General features: G+C 44.4%; 1 protein-coding gene across 1 annotated transcript; it reads left to right on the top strand.

The window, feature by feature from the left end:
• Positions 1-2,414: 2,414 nt before the first annotated feature.
• MMP19 (matrix metallopeptidase 19) lies at positions 2,415-21,718 on the top strand. The gene is made up of 9 exons (XM_077328810.1): positions 2,415-2,793; positions 8,023-8,111; positions 11,727-11,857; positions 12,394-12,609; positions 13,820-14,065; positions 17,063-17,188; positions 18,215-18,379; positions 20,080-20,207; positions 21,257-21,718. Exons 1-9 carry the CDS (start codon positions 2,695-2,697, stop codon positions 21,485-21,487), a joined length of 1,431 nt encoding a protein of 476 aa, XP_077184925.1. The 5' UTR covers positions 2,415-2,694; the 3' UTR covers positions 21,488-21,718.
• The last annotated feature ends 657 nt before the right edge of the window (positions 21,719-22,375 follow it).

Genomic DNA, 22,375 nt, shown 5'->3' with positions numbered 1-22,375 from the left:
TGGGATTTCCCTAAAAGCGCTACAACGAAGCGCTTTTTGCGGGTCGGTTTCAGGAGTGTTGCAGATTGTCAACAACGTTGTGCGTTATTGCAAATCAGTAGCGTTTTCAATTAGCAACCATTGTGCTATTTTGAAGGCGTGCAAAAAGGCCCTTAGGGACCCCTTTAATCCTCCCCAAGGAGTTTCACTCAGTGTTTATTCATGAAACTAAATATGGGGTTTCCAAGATATGCTTTATATTTTTTTCTTTCTGATTGTGTTCCGATCCACAATTGTAATTATGATTTCATGCTCGAAAAAAGAGCTGTTAGCCAGCACCCATAGTCAAGCCCTAATGACTAGTTGTTATACAATCGTCTCCATTATGTCCCCGCCCCCTTCCTGGAGGGCTTCCCTGAAACTATTTGTGGCACTGCATTTGTTTTTTGATTCAGCCTACCTTTTTCTCGCCCTTCTTCTTGTGGGGCAAACCAGAAATTGGGTTGTTTTCCTGCCCCCTCCTTTTCACCTTCTTCAGGAAGAGGCTTCCCTCCCCCGGGATCATTTCAGTTTTAAAGAACAAATTCAGAGTCCAGTGGCACCTTTAAGACCAACAAGAGCTTTCATGCGCACGCTCACTTCCTCAGATACAAAGTCATAAAATCACAAACGTGTTAAATCAAACATGCGAACATGTGTTACTGCACATGTGCCAAGGGAAAAAGAGAGAGAAAAGGAAGGGAGCAGGGATGCCTGCATTGCATCTCTGAAAGAGACATGAGAGCCTGCACCTCCGAAGCGAAACTAATCCTCAGTACTGCCGTTCAGAGACTACATGTACAGAGAGCCAGGTGCAAATTCGAAGTTGACTTCCAGGGACCAATATGCAGGAGACCTGGAGATTACAGACAACTGCAGAAATGACCCAGATTTTTCCCAACCCAGAGCTGGTAACCCTAGTGCCAACCTACAATAGACATTTATGTTCCAAGCTCCTTCAGTTTGGGCAGGCTATTGAAGCTGAGGCGGGCAGCTTTGGTCAGTAAATGTTTCTTTTGATCTTTCAATCTGACATTAATTAGAAAACAAACTTCAGGGACTTCGCCAGGGTTCTTTTCCTTGGAATTGTGACTTCTCACCTAGAATGCCTCCCCCTTGACACAGATTGCTCAACGGTATTGTGGTCTACACTGCCATAAGTGGTCTGGCTCTTCTGTCTGAGTCATTTAAAACTATTTGCCCAATAAGCACCTTTGTGCACTGCTGCAAAAATGCCATGCTTATGGAAGTCTGCAATCTGGTTTGCATGAGGAGAGATCTGCAGGGAAGTATTCTACCTTAAATCTAGAGTTGCCGGCTCTGGACTGGGGAATTCCTGGAGATTGTGCAGGTGGAAGATGGGGTTGGGGACACGGGAGAGGCTTCAGCACGGTTCAAGACAGGGGTAGTCAAACTGCGGCCCTCCAGATGTCAATGGACTACAAATCCCATGAGCCCCTGCCAGCAGTTGTTGCTGGCAGCGCCCCCCAGTGGGGAGCAGGAATTCAGAGGCACCGGTGGGAAAGCAAGTGGAGCAGGGGTTGAGGTGGCAGCAGCAACGTCCCTTGGCAAAAGACTACCCCCCCCCCGGGCCTCAGTAAAATTGTCAAGCGTTGACCGGTCCCCAGTGATAAAAAGGTTGGGGACCACTGCTGTACATGGTCTGCAGTTCGCGGGCTTCAATTATTACATTACCTCTTCCAAAAAGAACTGTAATATCCTGAGCAGGCCTGACTCATAGAGTTGCCAACATCTAGGCCGGGATCTCCTGGAATTACCACAGATTCTCCCTCTACATACAGAGATCAGTTCCCCTGAATAAAATGGCTGCTTTGGAGGGAGGAGTTCATGATGTTATGCTGTGCTGTAATTTCCGCCCTGCCCATATTCCACCAGACCCAGCCCTTTTCTCAGTCTGGAGTTGGAAATCTGAGGCTTCCTCTAAAAGTACAGTCCAAACTGCTTACTGAGGAGAGGGAAGTGGCAAATAAGAACCTGAGGACCTTATCTTCTTGACAATGGCTAGGCCGAGGCTGAGTTTGACAACAGATTTTATTTATGCAAACTTAGTGCACAGAGCACTAAGGAGAATTCCCCGAAAGAAGCAGAGTCGCAGTTATGGGAACAGGACCATGCAGCTAGAGATACTTTTTTTCTTTGTCTAATATGATGATTAGAGTTGCCTGCCAACTTCTGTCTTTTTTTGGCTGGCTCAGCTCCAAGACCACAGCAGCCAACAAGGGGCCCACAGGAAAGCCTGTGAGAGGACCCTGTTAAGGCTGGCTCCTCTCTTGAGAGAATCTTTGTTCTGCAAAGGGTTAATACTCCTGGGGGCTCCAGAGTTAGGGTTGCAACATGTTTTGGTTGGAAATGACTCACTGCTGCTGTTGGGAGAGTTATAAACTTGGGAAAGGGGGAGGAAAGGCCTGGCTGGATTGAGGGAACAGAGAGGGCAGAGCAAAGCCTGAGCTAAGAGAAAGAGGCAGTGGAGAAAAAGATTCAGAACTACTTTGGTCAATTTGCAAAAAGAAAAAAAAGAGAGAAAGAGAGAGAGGAGGAAAGGTTTCTAAAGAGATCAGTAAAATATCCAGGGTTTGTACTGTCGAAGGTCAGGGTTTATATAGTCCAGGGTTTCCTAAGAAACTGTTGCTGGTGAAGACTGCTGAAAAATTAGGCATGAAGATGCTATGGCAAAAGCTGCTCTTGTTAGTCTGTGCATCTTTCCTGTCTGCCAAAGGTGCAGCTGTCAATCGAGTGGAGGAGAAAGAAGCCCTGGTAGGTAGACCTTTGCTGACCTCCTTTCCACGGTGTGCTCGGGTTGATTTGTTTGCAGAGATGGGACCTCACAAAAGAGTGTCAGTAAGCTGAATAGACTTCCTGGCTTGGTAGCCTAAACTCAATTTTTCGGTTTTCCAAGTTTTCTTGGACTTTCTCACAAGCTTCAGGTCTTCTGACACTTACTCAAGCTTTCTCCAAGTCATCTCCTCTAATCTGGCACTTTCCCTTTTCCATCTGAACTTGTAAAATTGGAAGGTGCTCCTTGGTCCCAAAGGGGATGAGCACAGATAGAAGAGTGGTGGAAGTGATGAAGCACCATTTTCTGAGCTATAACAAGACACTTTGGACTCCTCTGAGGTCTCTCCCAAACAAGGGCAAGCTGAGGATTTGGAGATGTGCAGAAAATACTAAAAGAAAGTGCATAAAAACACGCCGTTTTCTTTCTTTCGTGGCTACTTCCACTACTACACTGCTTGTAAAAACCTCTTTTCCCCTTTAACCTTAGGTTAAGGTGACCAGATTTTAACATTGGTAAAGTGGGACACCATTGACCGGGGGGGGGTCTTGATTAAAAATTTGGTCTATATGGAGCAACAAAAATGTTCATAGAACGCATAGAAAGCAAAAATAGTATTGTTATATATATATATTTTTTTACTTGTAACATAAGTACAATTTGCCAGGTGCCCCCAGATGTCCCTCCAAAAGTGGGATAATCTGGTCACCTTACCCTAAGTGATCTCTTGCTTGTGGCAACCTCATCCAGCTGATTCATGATGATAGAATTTGAAATTGTCCATGTGCTGAGAAGGTCATAGTGAATAAGTCAAGACATTCAAGCTAGGCATGAGCAAGGGGTTGTCACATGCAGAAGGCGGGGGTGGGTGGGGGCTTTGGCAGCACATAGTTAAAATTGGCAGCTGTTAATGTTTTAAAAAATTGGGTACTTAATCCCTACGTAATAACAGAACAAGTTGGAATGAAGGATCCCAATTCAGAACAGCAGATTTTCTAAAGAGGCAATGGCTTGGGGTGAGCTATGGATATTTGTGTGTGATGGAAATTGACTTTTGAAGATCTTTACAATACTAGTCTTTATGGGTTTCAGATGAATAGGAAGGTTCTGAAAGAGAGTACATTACCCAGCACTTATGCAGTCTGGGAAGTGGGGCGTAATTAATGATTAAGACATCCTTTTGAAGAGTGGGAAGTATAGTCCCGTTGGGGCTTCATTGGATTGGATCCTGTGGCCTGTAGACACAAGGGCTGTGAACCGCATGCCTGTCAGACCCTGGGAAGGAGGAGGATGGAGGTAAAATCACCCTCCAGAAGAAGAAGAAAGGATAATTTCACCCCTTCTCCACAGCAGTTTCTTAACCTTCATGGCTATTAGTCCATGAAGATCCCTTGACTCCAGAATAAATATTCCCAGAGTCTGAGTGCTAGAGCAGGGGTAGTCAATCTGTGGTCCTCCAGATGTCCATGGACTACAATTCCCACGAGCCCCTGCCAGCATTTGCTGGCAGGGACTCATGGGAATTGTAGTCCATGGACATCTGGAGGACCATAGATCTTTCCTGCATAGACCTTTCCTGCATTCCTGTCCTCCTGTCCTCTAGCTAGAGGACAGGAATGCAGGAAAGATCTATGACCGTTGATACTTGCCATCTTATTTATTTATTATATATTTATATAATCCTGCTTTGGTCTGATCCTGTGTTGAGCAGGGGGTTGGACTAGATGGCCAGCATGGCTCCTTCCAACTCTATGGTTCTATGATTCTATGATTCTATATACCGCCTTCTCCTGAGGTCCAGGGTTGTTTACATAAAACTTGGCAAACAGGGAACAGTACAGATAACTTAGTAGTTGTAAACAGTAACATGAGATCCAACCTGTGTTGAGAAGGAAACATTCTTCTCTAATTAATATCCTAGGGGGATGTCTGTAATGCAGCCATATTTTGTTGCAGCTTCTGTTTATCTTGATGAGCTTGTCATGTTGGATCTGATGGGGAAACTACGGGCAACTCTATGGACAATAGAATGAAATGCAGACCATTTAAAAAACAGGAATACATCATGAAAATGAATGACATTGCTAAGTAATACTCTTCTTCAGACATTATGTTCTCATGACTGAAGAGCCCAGAGACTGCACATGTTCAGAGCAAGTGGCTTCCATAATACTTCTGATACACACAATGGCCATCTCATATATGAATTGGGCAACATAAGGGAATTCCATGTGTGCAGCTTACATGTATGTCACATATGGTAAGCTAGAAAGATTGCATGCAGCATACATGTCTGTGCCATCTTCAAGACCCTTTCATGCCGCCACCACAGATGGAGAAGGTAGCAAGGTAACAACAAATCAAGAAAATCCATTTCTGTGTTCTAGTGCCTTTCACATCCTTTGCCCATAAGAGATACAGAATACCTAATTCCCCCACCCCCACACATGACAGTTTGGTAGAACATCTTCTTTAAGAACAAGACTCCAGGGCGATGCAGAACTGGATTAGGGATGCCAGTCCACAGTTAGGACTGGGGATCCCCTAAAATTATAGCTCATCTCCAGACTAAAGAGATCAACAAAACCTATGAAGACAGTTATACAAAAAGGATGCACACAAGGTTAACTGGGCAAGTTATCTTTAGTTGGAAAAAAATATTAATTACTTGCTTTGGTCAAGAAGTGCAGGATTATGAACCACTGACAATAACCCCATGGGATGGATTATACTGAGAGTGTAAATTACTTGAGACCTTGTAACAAATTTCATGGCTGAGCAAGACTGAACCCTACTCCAAATCCAGGTCTCTGCTACATCACACTGATTTGCATATCTAACAGCATCCAGCCTATAAAATACTGTCTTTAATCCTTTTTGACATTGCAAAACATTCAAGTAGAATTTAATGGTTGTGAGGTGGGGGGGAGGAATCATGTAACTATAAAATGTACAATTATGCAAACAAACAAACGAAGAAGACAGATTTGGAAATAATTACTATGAAATGCCTGCAGCTAAATGTCTTGTAAACAGTAATATGAAAACCAACACTTACGTTGTTAAAATGCTAATTAAAATAAAACATAATTTTGTCTCCTTTCAGACTTTGCAGCAAGTGGCAATTAGATTTAGATTGGGCATGAACATAGCATGTCTGCTGGTTTTATATGTTCTGCTCCTCGCATCTCTCTCTGAGTGTGAGCTTTGATTCAGCAGTTCCAGGTTTGGTCAAGCTCCAGTTCAGACTGTTGATTGAGGGTCATGAGCACCTCAATGAAATGTAATTCCTTTACACTCGACAATTAGAAATTCTAAAGAAGGATTAGGGATGCCAGTCTGCAGGTAGACTGAGGATCCCCTAGAATTATAGCTCATCTCTAGACTAAAGAGGTCAGTTCCACTGGAGAAAACACTTTTGAGGTCCTTCCCTGCCCACTCCCACCTCCAAAGTCTCCAGGTTTTTCACCAACCCAGATCTGGCAATCCTAAATTGGGTCTGAAGTTTAGAATCCCAAATTTGTCAGTGGTAATCAGACTCTAGTTCATTGGTGTTGTCTGCATTTGGACGTCTTATCAGTTTGGAGTTTGATCAGACCAAGGGGTTTTGAATCTGGTTCTGCCCAAGGAGGAAGCAGGGAGTGCAGAGAGATGGCAATGGGTTGTTTTAATGCCTGATCTCAGTTTATTTGCTGCTTATGACATGTGAACACAGCCCTAGTAAAATGAAGTCATTATGTATTTTTTTTTAAATCACACATGGGAAAAATTTGCAGATGTCTTTTTGCTGACTGAAGAAGTTGACAGTGGGAATATTCCCACTCTGTGGCTAAAGACAAAGGGCCCTGAAAAACTGAGGCTTTCATGAATAAACTTGGGGGACTCTCAAGGACTCATGGGGGACATTTCCTTTTCCCTTTATCAGTATTTCCTCTTTCTCTTTCCTAACCCCCCCCCCATAGCATCTTCCCTTTTCTTGCTTCCTTCCAGCCTACAAACCATCCTACCTTTATCTGACTGCCTATCTTTGACTTTCTCTCCATCTAAAGCAAAATTGAGAACAATAGCAACTTTGACCAACAAAGATTTATTCAACGCCTTGACTACATCTTTGTTGGTCTTAAAGGTTCTATTGGACTCAATTTTTGTTGTGTTACTTCAGACCAATACGGCTACCCACTTGAATCTTTCTCTCCATCTGTCCTCCTAGGAGCCTATATCTGGGAGAACTATGGCCAAGTTGTGCCCTGTCGGCTGCTGTGTCAGGCCCAGATGTGTACTGCCAGGCACTGGCCTCATTTCCACAGTGGGGAACCTGCAGGGACTTGAGGGGGAAGACTTGTTTTCTCCCATATTACCTCCTCACACAACATGCTCTTTCTCTTCTCCTGTCAACTGCCTATCCCTGCTTCTTTCTTTCCTTCCTATGCACCAACCAACCTTTTATCTACCACCTGATTTCAATTATATTTTTTTACTTCATGTATACTTCTCCTTCCTTTACTGTGGGCCAAAGCAGCTTGCATCATTATTCTCTCTAGTCTGAAACTCTAACCACTGCACCATACAAACTGTCAGAGATAGCAAGCAATCAGTAGCAAGCAATCAGTCCCTGGGTGAGTCATGCAGGTTGCATTGTATCAAGCCATTTGGTGGTTCCTTCCAGCTTGGCCCCAATGAATCCCACCTTGAAAGCCGAAACAATCATGGATAGGGCCTTGCCCCTCCCCCTGGCTTTAAGGACTGAAAGCAAGGCTTGAAGGCTGGTAATATGGTGTGGTTGCCTAGCAATGACCACAAAGGGCATTAAATTCTTAAAGCTACAGCCACTGCTTTTATTATTGGGAGAGTTAGTCCTCTAATGTATGTGTTTTTTTTTAAGATTTCAGAGTTTTCTGCCAATTTGAGTTTTTTTCTCAAACTTGAATTTGTAGAAAGATCTGTCTATCCATTAATGTCTCCAGTTTTCAGATTTAAATATCCACAGATCTGACCATGTTGAGAATTAGATATATTGATGATATAGGAGGATAAGAACAGGAAAGAAAGGTGTGACTGTGGTCTGTTCACCAAGCTCTCCTTTACACAGACAGCTCTCTCCACAAGAAGACCAGAACACCTATGTCTGCTTATCTGACCAGTTCTTTTGGGCTAGGCTAATGAATTGTGTCATTGTGGGTGGCTTGATGGAGTATTCTTTGTTATTTCAGGAATACCTGATACAGTTTGGCTATCTTCAGAAGCCCCTGGAACAGGTCAGAAATGATTTCACAAAGGAAGAGATTGCAGATGCTGTGAGGTAAGCTAGAGCCAACAGAATCTGTCCAAAATGCAGCTTGGCATGTCAATGCAGTGGTGCAACTGCATCCTCTATCTACTGTAGAAGTTGTGTTCAAAGCAGTAAGAAATTTTGAAACCAAAAATTTTGACTCCTGATACACTTCCTAATATCTTGACCTCACCATCCACTAGAACAGGGATCCCCCAACCTTTCTTAGTCTGTGGTCTTTAGAATTCTAACATAACTAGTAATCAAACCCGCTGTAATCAAAATACAGCGGGTGCTAGGCAAGGGAGCCCCCGGCAGCCACGCACAGCGCGGCTGGCGGGGGCTCCCTGGCCGGCGGCCTGACACGTCGGAGGCGCTCTGCGCCTCTCGACGCGGCAGGCCGCCGGCAAGGGAGCAACTCGCAGTTGCTCCCTTTTCACCAGGGCGGGAATCGGAGAGGCCAATGGTCTGTCCAGAGGAAGGGGCCAATCGGCACCCTTCCTCATCCCGGACAGAGCCCGCCCTAACTCCTCTCCCTGAGCCCTTATGGCTTTATTTAGTCCGCGGCGCCCGTGGCACCGCTCATGGGGTTACGATGTGGTGGGTGCAGCTAAAAGATGGCTGCCACAAAATGGCTGCTGCAGGAGGCAGAACCAACCACAAAATGGCTGCTGCAGCTTTCCTTCAGTCACACAGTGAAGCTCCTTATGCTGTGGTAGCAACTGCTATCAAGGCAATGTTTTTAAAAATCTGCACAGCCAATACAGTGGCCAATCAGAAACCTTCCTTGGCAAAAGCCCTACCTGGCCCCACTCACTTTTTAAAAATATCTGGTGGATACCAAGAAAGGTACTGTCAGGCACAATGGGATCTTTTGTTCTAGAACAGGGGTAGTCAAATTGTGGCCCTCCAGATGTCCATGGACTACAATTCCCACGAGCCCCTGCCAGCAAATGCTGGCAGGGGCTCCTGGGAATTGTAGTCCATGGACATCTGGAGGGCCGCAGTTTGACTACCCCTGCTCTAGAAGCTGGGAAATAGAATTCAGAAATCTTCCTCCTGCTGTTACCAATGGGCATGAGGAGTACAAAACTGCCATATTGCAATACTAGATCAAGTCAATGGTCAAAATTAAAGTGATACTAAAAAGAAATCCAGTTTGACTGTTAACTTTCACCACAGGTAAATTGAGCAACTTAATCCAGTTTATAGTTGTTTGGGGGAAATAGCCCTGTTCTTCTGCAGTCAAAGAACAAAATTTGAGTCAACTAGCACCGTAAAGACCCATAAGATTTTCAGGGTATAAGTTGGCCAGAGTCAAAGCTCCCTTTGTCAGATTCTTACTCTGTAATTTCCTAATTGTATCTGATGAAGGGAGCTTTGGTCTTTAAGGTGCTACTGGACTTTAAAGTGCTACCGAATCTGGCAGTCGACAAAGGTTTGCTTATTTTGGACAGGAGTCAAGGAAGAGCCTCCTGGAGCTATCCTGAAAGTTTGGAGGCTCTATCTCAAACCCCAACCCCCCCTGGCCCCGGGAAAGGCAGGAATGCCAAGATTCCCATTATAGAATATGAAAGGAAGGGGATTGGCTGCCTGGATTGATTAACAGGCGGAAGAGAGTCGTGTATAAGGTGCATAGCTCTCTTCTGCCATTTCCAGCAGCACATGTGGAGTGTAAGAACTGTGGAATGGCGGCAGACCAGGTGAGAAGGCAGAAAAGGTGAGGAGTGGCTGGGAAGCGAGATAACATTTAGCACTTTGCCATTCAGCTGGCAAAATTCTATTTTTATTGATGGGCGGAAAGGCCTTCTGTTATGCCTTTTGACTCCTATGTTAGTTCTCCTACAGCAAAGGATTCATGGGACGCCAACAAACACTTGGGTAGAGTTCTTGCCTTATGTATCTCCACCTTCTCACACCTATTTATCTATGGCTTGGTTTGACTTATGCACAGAAATAAGCAGCTAAGGAGCCCAGAGGGAATGCAGTCCTAACTTCTGTAGAATAAAAAGCCCTTTGTTCATGTGTATAACTAAACACTGAATGAGCATATAACCAATAACAAAATTCCATATGGCTATTTTTTTCCTTTTTATGTTTTTATTTATTCTATAAAATGTATGCCTTGTCTTTCTGCATTGATAAGGCGACCAAAATGCCAAACAAAACATACATAATAAAACCATAAAAACGATTAAAACCAAACAAAATCAAAATAACATCCTAAAAACAATGAAAATCAGATTTTTGCATCCAAAATCATAAAAACAACAATTAAAACATTGAGTAGAAAAGAGGGTGTCAAGCAGAGAGAAACTACTTCAGAGAGGAAGTGATTTGGATGGAGAATGGTGGAAAACAGAGAGCACAACCTTTCTTGCCTTCCACTTCAGTCCAAACATCTTCATCCAAGCTGAAGGCTGGAGAGGGCAATTTTATGCAAACAGCCAATGGATGGGTCAAGTACTCCCCACCCTACTCCTGCCACAGCTCCAGCCTTCCAAAATAAAACCATGCCTCTGTGTTCCATCTTGTTGGCAGAGTCAAGCACTAATGATCCTTCACCCCTTGCACCATTGAAAATAGGGTTCCTTATAAAAGTTCAGGTTGGGTAGCCATGTTGGTTTGAAACAACAAAACGAAGTTTGAGTTCTGTGGCACTTTTAAGGCCAGCCAAGTTTTATTCAAGGTATAAAGGCACACACGCAAAAGTTAAGCCCCTAAATTAAGCCTGGAAAAAAGGAGGTTGAGAGGGGACATGATAGCCCTCTTTAAGTATTTGAAAGGTTGTCACTTGGAGGAGGGCAGGATGATGTTTCTGTTGGCTGCAGAGGAGAGGACACGCAGTAATGGGTTTAAACTTCAAGTACAACGATATAGGCTAGATATCAGGAAAAAAATTTTTCACAGTCCGAGTAGTTCAGCAGTGGAATAGGCTGCCTAAGGAGGTGGTGAGCTCCCCCTTACTGGAAGTCTTCAAGCAAAGGTTGGATACACACTTTTCTTGGATGCTTTAGGATGCTTACAGCTAATCCTGCGTTGAGCAGGGGGTTGGACTAGATGGCCTGTATGGCCCCTTCCAACTCTATGATTCTATGATTCTAAGTTGGTCTTAAAGATACCACTGGACTCAAACTTTGTTCTTGCAAAAATTAGTTGCCCATAAGGGACATACCCTTTCCAAGCTGACAAATCTGGACTGGGAAATACCTACGGGTGGGGCCTGGGCAAGGTGGGGTGTCAGGAGGGGAGGAACTTTGACAGAAGAGAGACCGTCCTCCAGCGCAGCCTTTTTCTCCAGAGGAACTAATCTTGTGGTCAATCTTCAGGTGTCACCAAGAGGTTGGCAACCCTACCAGGGATATTGTGCTTCTGACAATCATGGCAAGTAACTAATGATGGATTTGTAGTTCTAATCCTTTAAAAAATTGTGTTACTGACCATTATGACCTTCTGTGCCACTGATTTCTGAAGGTTAATTGTGTATTATGTGAAGGGGATGAGTTCTTTGCTGGGTTCTCCTCCATCCCTGAAAACTACAACCTCCCCCCTGACCTCTCTTGAATCTCACCTCGTGTGGAAATGAGGAGGCTAGCACCAGAATTAGGACACACGCTTCTCTCTCTCCTGATTCTCCTCTCCTAGGTCCTTCCAAGTGTCCTCTGGACTGCCTGGCACTGGTCGCACGGATGCAGCAACCCTCACCTGGATGCGGCAGCCCCGCTGTGGTGTCAAAGACCCCTTCAATGAGAGAACCTTTAAATACCAACTCCTAGGTAAGCTATCCTCAAATCACTGTGTGGAAGCCAATTCCCCCCAGGAAACGCAATCTCTATGGACTGGAGATCAATTGTAATTCTGGGAGAACTCCAGTCGCCACCTGAAATCCCTATGGCTAGGCTGCAAACAGGACTACATACCCATATATCAGCAGATGGAGAGAGCTGAGAGCTTAATGGTGGAAGGTCTTTCCTCCTTGCAAGTCAAGATCCTTCTCTTCCTCAGTAAGAGGAAGTGGGCGGTAACCCACCTTAAACGAAGGCATCTTCCAGTTATGAGCAGTGGAATTGCCCAAGCACATGGCTAGGATTTGTACCTGCAATCTCAGTAGTGACCTTTTGGTGTCTCTAGTGAGCACATATGTGCAGCTTTGCTGCTTAGCAACTTAACGACAACCCTTCAGGGTTGGCTTCACCAAATTACTTGCTGATTGTGATCCCAACACCTTGATGGACCTCATGAACCCCTCATGGCTTCTGCCTAGAAAAAGCGTCTGCCTAGACACGTCTTGCTTTGGTGTTTCTCCCTGCAGGTCGCTGGCGCAAGAAGCATCTAACTTACAGAATCTACAGCCACAGCACGGGCTTGGGGGCTGCAGCCACACGCAAGGCTATCCAGGCAGCTTTCAAGTACTGGGCTGATGTGGCACAACTCACCTTCCAGGAGTTGCGGACCGGCCGCACCGATATCCGCCTCTCCTTCCATGGTTCCTCTTCGTTGGCCTGCTCACTGCCCTTCGATGGGCGTGGTACGGATCCCCAGCATGTGGGGCAGGGAGTTATTTGGGGTTTGGGAGGGGCTGGTGGGGAGACCTAGAATCGGGAGTTTGGGCAGTATGTTCCAGGATCTGCAGGGAATAATGCACTTCATGGCTTGGATACAATGGCTAGCAAGGAGATATTGTACAGAGAGAACCTGGAAATATGTGTATGTATGATTAATGAGGGGCATATCAATAATATGTGAGATGGAAACTCCTAGCAGGCCTCGTGCCAGGATGGATTGGCTTTTAATCAAGACGTTTTCAATCAGGGCTTTAAATCACCATCCCAAAGACCTGGCCTAAATAATTGATTGTAACCTATTCATTGTTTGCAGTGGACTTCCGTTGCGATGTTTCATTTAATGCAATCATTCACATATGCTAAGTCAGAGCTTACACAAAGCCCTTGCGTGGATGGAACATTCCAGTTCTCATAAAAACTAATATTTTAGTATGTTAGAATAAAGCTTTGTATCCGAAGTGCCCCAAATCAATTTTCAAGGTGTTGGACAAATTGCTGACTGGTTGAGAGCTTGACAGCAAATTTTCTTGGGGGATCCTAAATATTTTGAATGGAATCAGAGGCCAACAGGGAAGGAAGAAGCTAGAACTCAAGAACCCTCTGCATAGATCATACCTGCAATAGCTTTGCTTGGTAGTTAGTAAAATGAAATCTACAATAGCAGGCAGTCCTATTAGCATGCCAAAAGTCAGAGGTGTCTTCTCCTGTTGTTGTTTTTAGTATATACACATCCTCCAAAATACACTGTGTAGCAGAAGTACTAATTCAGAAAATAAACACTGGCTGTGTTAAATTTGAAGTTAGGGACACATTTGATCTACTTCAATTAAGCTAATTCAATTGTTAGGTAGGAATTTAATCTGTTAAATCACAATAAATCACGAGCCGCAAGGGAGTGGCGGGCTATAAATCTAATAATAATAATAATAATAATAATAATATTGCACTGTGTTGCATGAGATAGTTGACTGCAAACTTTGGGGGTATTTGAAAGAATCAGGCTGATACACACCAGGGAGGGTGGCCCGTAAAAGGACTCAATACTGCATACTGCACATGACTCACTTATTGAAAGGGGCACTGTATTGCAGAGGGCCAGAGTGTTATTTAGAAGAGGGTTCCACAGTAGCAAAGCTTCCTCTCACCTCTGACCCATTCCTTCCTCTTCCTCAGGTCACGTGCTGGCCCATGCTGACATCCCAGAGTTAGGCACAGTTCACTTTGATTCCGATGAGGACTGGACAGAGGGGACGCCACGCGGGGTCAACCTGCGCATCATCGCTGCCCATGAGATTGGCCACGCGCTGGGACTAGGTCATTCACGGCACCCGGCTGCACTGATGGCACCCACCTACAGTGGGTATCAGTCACGCTTCCGCCTGCACCCTGATGACATCAGAGGCATCCAGGCCCTCTACGGTACGGACTGAAGCACCCTGCATTTTACTGGGGTGGGGGCTGCTGAGCTTCTTCCCACAACTTGTCGGAATAGGAAAGAGGCCTCAGATTAAGGCCTGGCCACATATGAGATGAGATGGAAACAAGCAACAAGTGATTGCGTATTAGGCACCAGGAAGAAGAGTTCCAGTCTGACGTTTTCTATGAATATGGCATTCTTGGGTCGATTGATCAGCCGTATGGCCCCACTGCCCCCTTGCGCTCTTTCAGGTGGTACAGTCCAGAAATGGTTTCATCCACTCACTCGCTGTGTAAAACCAGGAATACAAAGAGCTCTTTAGCTCCCTTCCCTTTCCTAAACAGCAACAAAGACCCTTTGAGAGAGTCACATTTGATGGCACAATAGCGGACTGTCAGTAGAAACCCAGTGCAGGAAAAGGGTCATTTTCAGATCCAAAGGGGTATGTAGGTGAGGGAAGTTGAACCCTCCCCAGATCCCCTTTCCCTTACTTCCCCCCACCCGATCATTTTATTTATCAAGTTTTTTAGCTTGTCCTTTCTCCAATGAGCTCAGAACAGCTCCCTGCCCCAATTGTTTTATCAACAGTCCTGTGAGGCTGGCCAAAGGTCACCCAGCATGCTTCATCAGAGAGTAAGGAGGGCAACTCACATGGCTCCATTCAAATTTTGGCCCTCCAGATGTCCATGGACTACAATTCCCATGAGACCCTGCCTGCAAATGCTGGCAGGGGCTCATGGGAATTGTAGTCCATGGACATCTGGAGGGCCGCAGTTTGACTACCCCTGCACTGGTCCAACCTTCATGCCACGGTGGTTCTCTAAACCGGGCTCCCTAACCTTGTTGAGCCAATGGGCGCCTTTGGGATTTTGGAAAGAGTTGCCAACTCTTTGGACATACCAGGAGATTTGAGATTATAGCCTGGGAGGGTGAGCTTTACAGAAAGGGGGATCTCATTAGAGAATAATGCTATGCAGTCCACCTTCCAAAACAGCCATTTTATACAGGAGAAATGGAGTAAATGTTTTAAATAAAAAAGCTACGTAGTCTGGGGATCAGTTGTAGTTCCAGCAGGACTAAAACACGTAGTGCCACACCAGAATGACCCCTGGAGGATCTGGATGGGCTGGGAATATTGGGAGGTTCGACAGAATGTTAGGCCATTACAAGCTAAGCATCCCCCTGTGATGGAGGAAGCTGTTTCCAAAAGGATGCTCCCTCCAGACACAAATACAATGCTTGTATTGGACTCTTTTGAAGCATTTAGGGCTGATCCTGCGTAGAGCAGGGGGTTGGACTAGATGGCCTGTATGGCCCCTTCCAACTCTATGATTCTATGATTCTGTGATTCATTTCCTTCTCCTGCAAAATGGCAGAAAGACAGGACTGGCTGTCTGCGATGGGGGAAACACCAGCAGTTGCCCAAGAACAGATATTCAGACCACATTGTGTCCTTAGACCCCCTTTTAAGGTTCACTGCTGTCAAAAAGGTGTCTTCTCCATGTTCAGCTCACTGGATCCTACAACCGCCTGTCCCTTTAACAAACTGAAACCTGCCTCTTGTTTTTCGTGTTTCATGATGGGCCTACAGCAATTACTGTAGGCCCGTTAAATAAAAGGGTCTGCTCCTTTTGTATTTAAATGGCCCTCTGTTTATGAAGCTCCGCTGTTTACTGTTTTTCCCATATGCCTAGACAGCAGTGAACAGTGTAAGGTTGCCAACTTCCAGACAGTGGCAGGAGAGCTGCTGGGATTACAACAGATCTCTGTGTGATAGCTCCATTCATTGGAAAAAAATGGTCACTTTGGAAGGTGAACATGGTGGCATTATACCCACTGAAGTCTCTACCTTCCTCAGGCTCCGCCCCCAAAATCTCCAGGTATTTCCCAACCTGACGTTGGCAACCCTAGCAGAGTGTCTGAAGGACACAGAAGAGGAGGAGGCCTTGAAATGTGGTATTCTGATGGAGGCAGAGAGGCTATCCCTGGGAACCAGACTGTACCCTTAGACTGCTTGTTGCTCATTCCTAGTATGGCTCACACATTTCAAAACTTGTCCCAGAGATGAGATAAAAGCAGCATCTTCCCCAAATGAAATTAAAGACAATGGCAAGAAAACAATGCTTTTCACAATTTGTCACATTCAAGATTGTTTTAAATAGGTGCTTGGGAAGTTATGAGCTGGACAGTGGTTATTTTTGTCTGCAGTGCATGATGAACGCAAGGTAGCCTTTCATTCTTGCAGCGGCCAGTTTGGTGTAGTGGTTAGGAGTGCGGACTTCTAATCTAGCATGCCAGGTTCGATTCTGCGCTCCCCCACATGCAGCCAGCTGGGTGACCTTGGGCTCACCATGGCACTGATAAAACTGTTCTGCCCAAGCAGTGATATCAGGGCTCTCTCAGCCTCACCCACCCCACAGGATGTCTGTTGTGGGGAAAGGAAAGGGAAGGCGACTGTAAGCTGCTTTGAGCCTCCTTCGGGTAGGGAAAAGCGGCATATAAGAACCAACTCTTCTTCTTCTTCTTTCTGGAAGGGTGAATGACTCTGTAGGAAAGATGGAGGGTTCTCATGACTAATTAGAAGTGATAGTTCTAAATGTTAAAAAAGGGTTCTTGCCTTTTTTCATGAGTTATTCCTTTTTCCAACTCTTATGTTTCTTTTCCCCTCATCTGCCTTCATTCTCTGCCTTGGCTTGTGCATCCCCTAGCAACAGGAAGGCCTGTTTCTTATTATGAGGAGCATGGGCCTGGGCCAGTGGTTTTCAAATCATGAGGTAGGCCACAGCTTCCTCAGATCAGTTACTAGGCAACGTCTGAGCTCCTTCCTGATGCCTCCCAATAAGGGTCTGGTCGGGCGAGGCTGAATACCAGCCCATCAATGCCATGTTGATTGCTGGCCAAGTACTTTTTCCAATTCCCTCATCTCATTTATTTTTCTCTGCCCCTACCCTTTCCCTACCGGACTGACCCATAACTAGAGTCTCTGTTCTTCCATGCAGGCAAAAGAACGATGGCAACAACAGCAACGGTGACCTCTCCTGCTCTCACCACTCTCCCCGCCATCTCCTTGCGGCCTAGTAAAGTCCCTGACCCCTGTAAAGATGGGTTAGATGCCATCATGTTGGGTAAGTATCTCAACCTCTAAATACCAATATAACGCAAAAAAATCACCACAAGCATGACGGGGCAGAGGATTTCCGTAGGCAAGTGTCCTTTCTGAATAGCCCCTATCCATTTCTCATGTGAAATATTTAATTGGCCTGAAGGATTTGTGAGAGAGTGAAATAGAGGGGAAGGGGACACGCTGGGACTGCTGGCTGCTTGCAGGATCCTCCACCCTTTTAGCTTATAGAAAAAGCTTGCCAGGTAGCTGCCTCAAAGGGCTTTCTGACGATGGAGTTGAGAATATTTATGGTTCAGTGGAAGTTGGCAGGGGTATCTGTCTGGAATGTTTTAATGCAGTGATTATAGGATACATTTCTGCAGCCACTCACCCCCCCCCCCATAATTCTTTGAAGTGAATTGTTTCTCTTGACTTTTTCATAAACTGCCCTGAGCTTGTTGGATGGAAGTGATATAAATATTTTAGGTACATTTAAATACACTGCTGAGTTGGGAAGCAAAAGGTTCTGAAGATGATATAATAATGGGGGTTGCAGAGAGGAGAGTGGGATCATGCAGAGTAGTTTTCACAGTCAGAGTAGTTCAGCAGTGGAATCGGCTGCCGAAGGAGGCCATGAGCTCCCCCTCACTGGCAGTCTTCAAGCAGCGGCTGGACAGGAAGTTATCCTGGATGCCTTAGGGACTTAGGCTGATCTTACTTTGAGCAGAGGGTTAGACTAGATTGCCTGTATGGTCCCTTCCAACTCTGTGATTCTATTTGATACGTATTGACAGATAAAGAATGTGTGCTGAAAGATCTACTGTGATATTTCTCCCAAAAAAGTATACTTTCCCACTTAATTGACACCTGAGAACTGCTAACTTGTCTCATGCATTTTAATGTCCTCACGAAGCTGCAATTAGGTCCTCTTCTAGTGTTATATCTGTATTTGGACGGATGTAAAACGAAATGCTGTGCCCACTTTTTAGAGGTGAGGGAATCACAAGAACGTTGAGTTCTCACTCTTTGACCTTTAATCCTCTTCTAGGACCATATGACAAGACCTATGCCTTCCGTGGGGACTATGTGTGGACAGTGACGGACTTTGGAGCCAACCCACCCTTGAAGATCCAAGCTCTATGGAAGGGGGTGCCCGGATCACTGGATGCTGCTGTGCATTCTCCCCGGACTGGGCGCACCTATTTCTTCAAAGGTATGTAAACCAAGAAATGGAGTTGAGGAATAAGCTTTCCCTAGATTGCCTACGTTGTCTTAGGGGACAAGCACATATATACAATTCCTTTCCCTGAAACTTGTAGATATATTTATCAAATGAATACTTTCATTCACAAATGTATGTAGTCATCAAATGGCACCCCATTTATGCTGACCCTTGGGGTTTCAAAGCAAGAGAGGTGGTTTGCCGTGCTTGTCTCTGTGCGGCAATGCTGATACTGTTTGAGGGTCTTCCATCCAAATACTGAACAGGACCAATTCTGCTTAGCCTTCAAGATTTGAGGCGCTTAGGCTATCCTGGGCTGTCCTTGCTGCCCCTGATTTCTTTAAAGAGGATGCAGCTCTCATTTAATGATGGAGGATTTGGATTCCCTGATCTTAGTCGGTATCTTCAGGCATATATGTTAATTTGTACTAATTATTGGGATTGTTCCTCTCCACTGGAGCGATATATCTTGCAGGCTTTTTATCTGTGGTCCCTCTTTAAATGCATTAGGTCCTATTCTTGCTAAAATATATCCTGTTTCTTCTACAATTTCCACAATTAGAATATTATGGTGTATAATACCACAACAATATCGATTTGACCGCTTTTCAGATGCTAAATTAACGCTATGGGCCAATGCAAACTGGGAAGAAATATTTTTATGGAATGCTTAGAAAAATAGGGGGATTTTTACTTTGGCCTGTTTAATGGGCTATGATGATGAATTTTCGGTATTGTCTCAGCTGAGGTCTGTGTATGACCCATCAATCTCTGTTGAATGGCAATATTTACAACAGCAACTCCTATTGGTATCTAAATGTGACGTTGTAACACTTTCAGAATCACCCTTCCACTTGGAAAGTTGGAGTGAATCAGAAAATGGAAGCTATAGTATCTGTTTCTAAATATTTTATGTCAATTAATGAATATGATCTCCAAAGAAATGAATGGAATAAGGAGCTAGATCATCCTGTCTTCCCAAAACAAGGGGATATGGTTCTAAATTTTATACCTGTTGTTTCTATGGAACTTAAGCCATAAGTCACTCAGCAAAAAATATATTTAGAATAAACCAGACACCATGGTGACTTTTTAGGAAAGGTGCTGTAACTTAGGCCTGCCACGTTATTTGGTCATTTTAGATGGAAGTAATTACTCATATCAGTTTTGTATTAGAATACTCATTGATCTTTGAGGATGCTTATGGCCTTTTAAACTATTTGACTGTCACTTGGAGACTAACTGATAGTCAACAAAAATGAACCCTACTAAAGGATTTATATTGCAATACTAGAGTGATAAATGCCCTCCAGTGGATTGAGGACTTTCCAGCTTTATCAGCATTTGAATTTATGGCATACAGACAATTGCACATGACATATGTATAAACATTTTATAGATCCTTATCTGTAGACTTGAGAACGTTATTTTTGTTTATATTTTTCTGTCTGTCTGCTTGAGATAATTAATTTTAAAAAACTGAAAAGTAGTTTTGTCTTATGGGACCTTTTCTTACTTACAGCTCTATTCTATGTCCCTGCTTTCCATCTGGGCACCCTAAAAGTCAATATTTAAGCCGATCCCAAATGTTGAATATAATGCACATTCTTGTTATCAGCTGTTAGACATCTGGAGCTTTATTTTGCTTTACTTCCTTCTTGATTCAAATTCTGTTCATTCTGGTTACTAAGGTAATAAGCTGTGGCGTTACCGGGGTTTCAAGCTGGATCCGGGCTATCCAAAACCTCTCACCCGTATCCCACCTAAGATAAATGCTGCCCTCTACTGGCCAGGAAACAAAAAGCTCTTCTTCTTTAAGGTACTCGATTACATATCCTCATGCATAATTATAATATATTGTTTAATATTTATTTCCCAAAATGATCCACATTTATTAGATATCTCTGAAGCAGGATATAGAATAAAAAAACAATTAGAAAAAGAGACTGTGAGCAGTGCAGACAATTAAGGTGGACCAGGCCAGGCCTCTGTTGCCACAATGGCTCTTGTTCTATGTTTATCCTTTTCTTGGGGTTGTTCCTTCTGTGCCTGGGTTTGTTGGTATTTGGTGGGGAAAGAAGCCAGGATTCTGGGGCATTCTGGGAGTTTTTTAATAGGCACAACAGATGTTTTTAAAATTCAGGATTTGACAGGCTGGGAAGATGAGAGAGAGGCAAGCAGCATGCCATTGAATTAAACAACAAAATAAGCATGGAGAGAAGGGACCATCTAAGAGATGCAAGTTCCTTGGTTGAATGGAATTCCACTGTGTCAACTTGTGGCAGGCAGGATTATTGTGCCATTTTGTGACCCTTAAGACAATAGAAAAATTACCATTGTCATTATCTAGTTCTAAACTGAACAGGTTTCTTAATATCCTTTTTAAACCTCTGGGTAACCTTAAATGTATGTTCTTTTCGGTGGCACCTTAAGGACCAAGAAAGTTTAATCCTGGGTATAAATTTTCATGTGTACGCAAAAGCTTATACATAGGATTAAACAATGTTAGTCTTAAAGGTGCCACTGGACTAAAACTTTGCTCTATTGCTTCACACCAGCATGGCTACCCACTTGAAACTATGTTCTTTGTCTGGGAAAATGGTTAATCCTTGAGCTGACAACACTAGGCGGATCAAGTGCCATAGCATAGTTCCCTGGCTGCCAAAACATAACATGTGAGCGTTTAACCATAAAGATTCCAGTGTCAATAGCCATAGCCAACTGTGGCTTTTGATTTAATTCCAGAAGTTCAAGCCCTATGTATTTTTCTCTCTCCCCCCCCCCCACCTATAGAGGTAACCTCAGAAGGAATTAAAATGGTGCACTGACCCAACATGCATTGATTCATCTTCTGTCTCTTCCCCCTAGGATACTAGCTACTGGCAATGGGATGAACTGGGATGGAGCCCATTCACCACTGTTCCGAGGAAGATCTCCAGCCTTTTCACAGGAGCCCCATCTCACTTGGACGCTGCGTTCACCTGGGAAAACGGCAAGATGTACCTTTTCAAGAGGGAGAAATACTGGCGGCTCAATGACCAGATGCGAGTGGAGAGAGGCTACCCTTTGAGCACAGCAGAGCGTTGGATGAACTGCTAGCACAGCCCACAGGTGCCCAAGCACTCCTGGGACAAGTTCCAACTACTCATAGACTATTTTTTTTAAACACAGACCAAACAGCATCCTCTACAGGTGGCCTTTAGGAACAACAGCTCCTCTGGAAAGGACTGAGGAGGGAATATGGAGACAGACTATAATGTGACACCTCTGTAGTCCTCTTGTTCCTGATGGACTTTACACCAACGTAATAAACACACGTATCTTTTCTAATGCCAGGGTCTATGAGCATTCCATTTCCTTTGGCATCAGCATGAATGGCAGGAAGGGCTAGCCTGGTTTCAGAACAGAGCAAGAGAGGTTAAGTGACGGGGGAACCTCAAGCATGAGAACATTTAATCATAAAGGATTAGCCGTTCTTAAAAGTAGTGAAGGTGATGCAGTAGAAGAATTGTCATGTACAATATGCACATTCATCCCACTGCAATCTCTCATTAGACAACCGGGCATGTTTTTAGAGCAACACACTAAAAGTTCTCCCCCACACACAAACACACACTTAAAGGGCTGGGCATTTTTGTTACCTTTTGCTGGCAGGAAAGAAGGCAAAGATATGAATGTTTACACAATTAATGCATGTTAGCAACAATTCTTAGCATACAGTTTTGCTTTATTCAGCTGCTGAACATAGAGGACTTAAAACTGCAATATACACCAGATTTGGTGTAGTGGTTAGGAGCGCCGACTTGATTCCCCACTCCCCCATGTGCAACCAGCTGGTTGACCTTGGGCTCACCACAGCACTAATAAAGCTGTTCTGACCCGAGAAGTAATATCAGGGCTCTCTCAGCCTCCCCTCCCTCACAGGGTGCCTGTTGTGGGGAGAGGAAAGGGAAGGCAGAAATATCCGGCCTCTCACAGCCTCCCCTC

Source organism: Paroedura picta, chromosome 3, assembly GCF_049243985.1.
Source record: "Paroedura picta isolate Pp20150507F chromosome 3, Ppicta_v3.0, whole genome shotgun sequence".
In the NCBI taxonomy this organism is placed as follows: domain Eukaryota; kingdom Metazoa; phylum Chordata; class Lepidosauria; order Squamata; family Gekkonidae; genus Paroedura; species Paroedura picta.
The sequence above is the reverse complement of the archived record's forward strand: the minus strand, read 5'-3'. Positions and strand labels throughout refer to the sequence as shown.